Source organism: Nerophis lumbriciformis, linkage group LG11 (genome assembly GCF_033978685.3).
Source record: "Nerophis lumbriciformis linkage group LG11, RoL_Nlum_v2.1, whole genome shotgun sequence".
In the NCBI taxonomy this organism is placed as follows: domain Eukaryota; kingdom Metazoa; phylum Chordata; class Actinopteri; order Syngnathiformes; family Syngnathidae; genus Nerophis; species Nerophis lumbriciformis.
Genome location: NC_084558.2, coordinates 4,816,050 through 4,824,204, shown reverse-complemented (window position 1 = coordinate 4,824,204; position 8,155 = coordinate 4,816,050). Strand labels below are relative to the sequence as shown.

General features: G+C 42.2%; 1 protein-coding gene across 2 annotated transcripts in view; it reads right to left on the bottom strand.

The window, feature by feature from the left end:
* Positions 1-407: 407 nt before the first annotated feature.
* Positions 408-8,155, bottom strand: part of spsb3b (splA/ryanodine receptor domain and SOCS box containing 3b) — a 34,811-nt gene continuing 27,063 nt past the window's right edge. For both annotated transcript variants that reach the window (XM_061967666.2, XM_061967665.2), the window contains one exon: positions 408-1,841. In XM_061967666.2, the coding sequence (XP_061823650.1) occupies positions 1,378-1,841 (464 nt within the window). In that variant the 3' untranslated portion in view covers positions 408-1,377. The remainder of the gene's footprint in view (positions 1,842-8,155) is intronic.

Below are 8,155 nucleotides of genomic sequence, written 5' to 3'. Positions count from 1 at the left end.
CAACTCAAACACCTGCACAACACACTCAATCCCACAGCCCAAAGTACCGTTCACCTCCCCAAAGTTCATACAGCACATATATTTCCCCAAAGTTATGTACGTGCAAGCGATCAAATGTTTGGAAGCCGCAGCTGCATGCGTACTCACGGTACCGCGTCTGCGCATCCAACTCAAAGTCCTCCTGGTAAGAGTCTCTGTTGTCCCAGTTCTCCACAGGCCAATGGTAAAGCTTGACTGTCATCTTCCGGGAATGTAAACAATGAAACACCGGCTGTGTTATCCGGCACAACAGTCAAGGGGTGCATTCTACGGCGGGGGTGCGTTATCCGGCACAACACCTGCCGCAATACACCGCTTCACACCTACAGCTTTCTTCTTTGCTGTCTCCATTGTTCATTGAACAAATTGCAAAAGATTCACCAACACAGATGTCCAGAATACTGTGGAATTTTGCGATGAAAACAGACAACTTAATAGCTGGCCACCATGCTGTCCCAAAATGTCCTCCACAATTCGTGACGTCACGCGCTGACGTCATCACACCGAGACGTTTTCAGCAAGATATTTAAAATTGCATTTTAGCAAGCTAGCCGTATTGGCATGTATTGCAATGTTAAGATTTCATCATTGATATATAAACTATCAGACTGCGTGGTCGGTTGTAGTGGGTTTCAGTAGGCCTTTAGGCTTTTATTTTCTTGGATTGCCTGAGTAAGAAAGTTGATAACAAACTTGTCAGATACAAAAAGTATAGTATCAAAAAGCTTTTGATTTTCTTAGTTTTTGGTATAAACTGTCAAGTACGCCTTATACTGTACAATTATTACAAAACATGAAGATGTGGCCTAGCTATAACCGTATTGACCCGGATATAAGACGGTCTATTCCCTTAGAAAAAAATATTTTTTTTAAAACCGCAAACCCACCGGCAGCCACGACGTATCTCCAAGAAAGTGAGCTTTTCTTCCTGTCACATTTTTTTTTTCTTAAAAATATTTTTTGGGTCGTCTTATATTCGGGTCAAACTGGTAGCTAGTATTTGACATTGCAAGTTCAGATGTGCCATAAACATAAGATTGACCGTCTTAGTTCCAACAGAGTTTAAAAGGTGCAGTTCATGTAGGTCGTGAGTTCAAACCCCGGGCCGAGTCATACCAAAGACTATAAAAATGGGACCCATTACCTCCCTGCTTGGCACTCAGCATCAAGGGTTGGAATTGGGGGTTAAATCACCAAAATGATTCCCGGGCGCGGCCACCGCTGCTGCTGCTCACTGCTCCCCTCACCTCCCAGCGGGTGAACAAGGGTGATGGGTCAAATGCAGAGGATAATTTCACCACACCTAGTGTGTGTGAGACAATCATTGGTACTTTAACTTTATGTCCATCGGCATCGTTTGCTCTGGTAATCTTCTGGCTCAGAGCCGCAGCTGTCGTAGCCGCAGCTAGGGGGCGTCGGGGGGCAGCGGCAAGTACAAGAGGACGTAGAACAGGGACACGGCTGAAGGGCGACGTCAGGGAGCGGACTGGGGGGGCGTGTGTCGTCGCTGTGTCGCTCAGAAGCTTCCATGCTGCTGCTGCTGCTGGCGCTTGCGACGGTGTTGGAGATGGCGAAGACCCAGCCGAGCTGCGAGCGCAGGAGGGTGCACAGCCCCGGCGGTAACTCCAGAGCAGCTGCTATGTCAGGGCAGGCGGGGAACATTTGGCGAAGCCGCGTGCAGCAGAGGTACTGCAAGGAGGTGGGCGTGTAACAGGCGCGGATCACCTTCATGCTGCTCTTGGCTGCCGTGGAGCACACCATGGGGTACAACTTCTTGTTCTGCAGCCTGGTGGCAGCCACACCTGTGCACACGTGCCAGCCAACAATGTTCAATTATCTAAATGCAGTACATTTATCAAGGAAAGTATGAAAAAAGCTGCTGATGTCGTGTTTGACAGAAAAGCAGCTGAAAAGAGATTCCTTAGAAGTCTTCTCTTCAAGGTGAATGCTGTACAATATTAAAATTACTTGATCAAACTACTGTAGTTATTAGTAGCACATTCTATTGTATTGTTTGCATACAATATTTATTTTGTTTTTTTCTTTTTAAAGGGTATGTTAATACCAAAATGGTGGCGTTTTGGGGGCCCGACACCAATTACATGGATTTCCATTGATTTGACATACAAGTGTTTTAAGTTAAGTCCCATAACCAATTAAGCTTGTAAGTTGAGGTACTACTGTAATACTTCTACATCCATGGTGGCCATTGCAAAAGTACACCGCACATACAGGTAAAAGCCAGTAAATTAGAATATTTTGAAAAACTTGATTTATTTCAGTAATTGCATTCAAAAGGTGTAACTTGTACATTATATTTATTCATTGCACACAGACTGATGCATTCAAATGTTTATTTCATTTAATTTTGATGATTTGAAGTGGCAACAAATGAAAATCCAAAATTCCGTGTGTCACAAAATTAGAATATTACTTAAGGCTAATACAAAAAAGGGATTTTTAGAAATGTTGGCCAACTGAAAAGTATGAAAATGAAAAATATGAGCATGTACAATACTCAATACTTGGTTGGAGCTCCTTTTGCCTCAATTGCTGCGTTAATGCGGCGTGGCATGGAGTCGATGAGTTTCTGGCACTGCTCAGGTGTTATGAGAGCCCAGGTTGCTCTGATAGTGGCCTTCAACTCTTCTGCGTTTTTGGGTCTGGCATTCTGCATCTTCCTTTTCACAATACCCTACAGATTTTCTATGGGGCTAAGGTCAGGGGAGTTGGCGGGCCAATTTAGAACAGAAATACCATGGTCCGTAAACCAGGCACGGGTAGATTTTGCGCTGTGTGCAGGCGCCAAGTCCTGTTGGAACTTGAAATCTCCATCTCCATAGAGCAGGTCAGCAGCAGGAAGCATGAAGTGCTCTAAAACTTGCTGGTAGACGGCTGCGTTGACCCTGGATCTCAGGAAACAGAGTGGACCGACACCAGCAGATGACATGGCAACCCAAACCATCACCCAACCATGCAAATTTTGCATTTCCTTTGGAAATCGAGGTCCCAGAGTCTAGAGGAAGACAGGAGAGGCACAGGATCCACGTTGCCTGAAGTCTAGTGTAAAGTTTCCACCATCAGTGATGGTTTGGGGTGCCATGTCATCTGCTGGTGTCGGTCCACTCTGTTTCCTGAGATCCAGGGTCAACGCAGCCGTCTACCAGCAAGTTTTAGAGCACTTCATGCTTCCTGCTGCTGACCTGCTCTATGGAGATGGAGATTTCAAGTTCCAACAGGACTTGGCGCCTGCACACAGCGCAAAATCTACCCGTGCCTGGTTTACGGACCATAGTATTTCTGTTCTAAATTGGCCCGCCAACTCCCCTGACCTTAGCCCCATAGAAAATCTGTGGGGTATTGTGAAAAGGAAGATGCAGAATGCCAGACCCAAAAACGCAGAAGAGTTGAAGGCCACTATCAGAGCAACCTGGGCTCTCATAACACCTGAGCAGTGCCAGAAACTCATCGACTCCATGCCACGCCGCATTAACGCAGTAATTGAGGCAAAAGGAGCTCCAACCAAGTATTGAGTATTGTACATGCTCATATTTTTCATTTTCATACTTTTCAGTTGGCCAACATTTCTAAAAATCCCTTTTTTGTATTAGCCTTAAGTAATATTCTAATTTTGTGACACACGGAATTTTGGATTTTCATTTGTTGCCACTTCAAATCATCAAAGTTAAATGAAATAAACATTTGAATGCATCAGTCTGTGTGCAATGAATAAATATAATGTACAAGTTACACCTTTTGAATGCAATTACTGAAATAAATCAAGTTTTTCAAAATATTCTAATTTACTGGCTTTTACCTGTACTGCTCTAATGTAACAATATTTGTTATCCTTGTACAGAACCTGCATCACAATCCCCACTTCACGTTTCAAGTTTTGATTCTTTACTTTAACACGTTTAAAAAAAAAAAAAAAAGTCATTACACGTCCTCTGTTTTTATAAGTGAACAATCTGCATATATTTATATATACAAACCCCGTTTCCATATGAGTTGGGAAATTGTGTTAGATGTAAATATAAACAGAATACAATGATTTGCAAATCATTTTCAACCCATATTCAGTTGAATATGCAACAAAGACAACATATTTGATGTTCAAACTGATAAACATTTTTTTTTTTTTTTGCAAATAATCATTAACTTTAGAATTTGATGCCAGCAACACGTGACAAAGAAGTTGGGAAAGGCGGAAATAAATACTGATAAAGTTGAGGAATGCTCATCAAACACTTATTTGGAACATCCCACAGGTGAACAGGCAAATTGGGAACAGGTGGGTGCCATGATTGGGTGTAAAAGTAGATTCCATGAAATGCTCAGTCATTCACAAACAAGGATGGGGCGAGGGTCACCACTTTGTCAACAAATGCGTGAGCAAATTGTTGAACAGTTTAAGAAAAACCTTTCTCAACCAGCCATTGCAAGGAATTTAGGGATTTCACCATCTACGGTCCGTAATATCATCAAAGGATTCAGAGAATCTGGAGAAATCACTGCACGTAAGCAGCTAAGCCCGTGACCTTCGATCCCTCAGGCTGTACTGCATCAACAAGCGACATCAGTGTATAAAAGGATATCTCCACATGGGCTCAGGAACACTTCAGAAACCCACTGTCAGTAACTACAGTTGGTCGCTACATCTGTAAGTGCAAGTTAAAACTCTCCTATGCAAGGCGAAAACCGTTTATCAACAACACCCAGAAGCGCCGTCGGCTTCGCTGGGCCTGAGCGCATCCAAGATGAACTGATACAAAGTGGAAAAGGGTTCTGTGGTCTGACGAGTCCACATTTCAAATTGTTTTTGGAAACTGTGGACGTCGTGTCCTCCGGACCAAAGAGGAAAAGAACCATCCGGATTGTTATAGGCGCAAAATTGAAAAGCTAGCATCTGTGATGGCATGGGGGTGTATTAGTGCCCAAGACATGGGTAACTTACACATCTGTGAAGGCGCCATTAATGCTGAAAGGTACATACAGGTTTTGGAGCAACATATGTTGCCATCCAAGCAACGTTACTATGGACGCCCCTGCTTATTTCAACAAGAGAATGCCAAGCCACGTGTTACATCAACGTGGCTTCATAGTAAAAGAGTGCGGGTACTAGACTGGCTTGCCTCTAGTCCAGACCTGTCTCCCATTGAAAATGTGTGGCGCATTATGAAGCCTAAAATACCACAACTGTTGAACAACTTAAGCTGTACATCAAGCAAGAATGGGAAAGAATTCCACCTGAGAAGCTTCAAAAATGTGTCTCCTCAGTTCCCCAAACGTTTACTGAGTGTTGTTAAAAGGAAAGGTCATGTAACTACTTTGGCACGTGTTGCAGCCATGAAATTCTAAGTTTATGAGTTTGAACATCAAATATGTTGTCTTTGTAGTGCATTCAATTGAATATGGGTTGAAAAGGATTTGCAAATCATTGTATTCGTTTATATTTACATCTAACACAATTTCCCAACTCGTATGGAAACAGGGTTTGTATATAAATGTATCTTCTTCAAGCATAAAATGGCTAGATTACCTTAAATGTAAGATACTGTATTGCACAGCAGGTCATTAAAGAAGTTGCTATATTTTCACAGGTTAGTGTTCTAGTGTGTGTGACGAAGTGAAGTGAAGTGAATATTTATATAGCGCTTTTCTCTAGTGACTCAAAGCAATTTACATAGTGAAACCCAATATCTAAGTTACATTTAAACCAGTGTGGGTGGCACTGGGAGCAGGTGGGTAAAGTATCTTGCCCAAGGACACAACGGCAGTGACTAGGATGGCCGAAGCGGGGATCGAACCTGGAACCCTCAAGTTGCTGACACGGCCACTCTACCAACCGAACTATGGCGCCCCGCCACGTTATTGTACAGTATGTCTTAAATCAGGGCGGTGTAGCTCAGTTGGTAGAGTGGCCGTGCCAGCAACTTGAGGGTTCCAGGTTCGATCCCCGCTCCCGCCATCCTAGTCACTGCTGTTGTGTCCTCGGGCAAGACACTTTACCCACCTGCTCACAGTGCCACCCACACTGGTTTAAATGTCACTTAGATATTGGGTTTCACTATGTAAAGCGCTTTGAGTCACTAGAGAAAAGCGCTATATAAATATGATTCACTTCACTTCACAAAATGTATTACAGTACGGTATTGGTCTTATTTTCTAGTATGTCTACTATACAGTAGGCCTTCTCAACACAGTTTTCATCACCAGGGTCGAGACCAGTGATTCTCAAACTGGCACGTGGGCTCCATCTAGTGGTATGCTGAAGATTTGACTCATTTAAGTACAGTGTTATCCATCCATCCATCCATTAAAATATTAAAACGCAGTGTTACTGTTCGAATTGTGTGTAATGTTGCAGTGGCCAAAATCTAAAATATATTAGTTAAATAAAACCTCTGCCTTGTTTTTAATAAATACTTAGGCCCACTACTCTACTGTATTTTAAAGGTGATACTTGGGGGGCCAAATGTTTTCTCAGGCGATACTTGGTCAAAAAAGTTTGACAACCACTGTGTTAGACGTTAAATAACACCCTTTAGTCACAATTTTACACTATTTTCATCCAATATTATAATGCTGTCTGAGGCTGAGCCAATCAGTGGCCACAATACTGAACAGTGCATCTTTATTGGTTTGGGTTCCCCTAGTGGCCAATACAGTACTACTGTAGTGTTGATATTTTTAATTTATTGAACCATTTTGTGCATGAAAATGCTTAATTCAGTCCAAAAATGTTTTTTTTTTATTTTTTTAAATACTGGATGTTATGAAGCCGCAATATTTAAAGCCAGATGTGGAGAGGGATGAGTGTAAAGGTGCCAATAATATAATAATGTATCTACGACGGATACTGCAATACAAAATAGTCTCTCTCTTTTTGATGAAATAACATTAGAGGAACTATTACAGCGTGTAAGTGGGATAAAACAAACAACATGTTAACTTGACCCACTTCCTGGGAAACTTATCAAGGAGCTTTTTGTATTATTAGGTCCATCAGTGCTAAATATTATAAACTTATCACTTTCCTCTGGCACTGTTCCCCTAGCATTTAAGAAAGCGGTTATTCATCCTCTGCTCAAAAGACCTAACCTTGATCCTGACCTCATGGTAAACTACCGACCGGTGTCCCACCTTCCCTTTATTTCGAAAATCCTCGAAAAAAATTGTCGCACAGCAGCTAAATGAACACTTAGTGTCTAACAATCTCTGTGAACCTTTTCAATCCGGTTTCAGGGCAAATCACTCTACGGAGACAGCCCTCGCAAAAATGACTAATGATCTACTGCTAACGATGGATTCTGATGTGTCATCTATGTTGCTGCTTCTTGATCTTAGCGCTGCTTTCGATACCGTCGATCATAATATTTTATTAGAGCGTATCAAAACACGTATTGGTATGTCAGACTTAGCTTTGTCGTGGTTTAACTCTTATCTTACTGACAGGATGCAATGCGTCTCCCATAATAATGTGACCTCAGACTATGTTAAGGTAACGTGCGGAGTTCCTCAGGGTTCGGTTCTTGGCCCTGCACTCTGTAGTATTTACATGCTGCCGCTAGGCGACATCATACGCAAATACGGTGTTAGCTTTCATTGCTATGCTGATGACACCCAACTCTACATGCCCCTAAAGCTGACCAACACGCCGGATTGTAGTCAGCTGGAGGCGTGTCTTAATGAAATTAAACAATGGATGTCCGCTAACTTCTTGCAACTCAACGCCAAGAAAACGGAAATGCTGATTATCGGTCCTGCTAAACACCGACATTTATTTAATAATACCACCTTAACATTTGACAACCAAACAATTACACAAGGCGAATCAGTAAAGAATCTGGGTATTATCTTCCACCCAACTCTCTCCTTTGAGTCACACATTAAGAGTGTTACTAAAACGGCCTTCTTTCATCTCCGTAATATCGCTAAAATTCGTTCTATTTTATCCACTAGCGACGCTGAGATCATTATTCATGCGTTCGTTACGTCTCGTCTCGATTACTGTAACGTATTATTTTCGGGGCTCCCTATGTCTAGCATTAAAAAATTACAGTTGGTACAAAATGCGGCTGCTAGACTTTTGACAAGAACAAGAAAGTTTGAT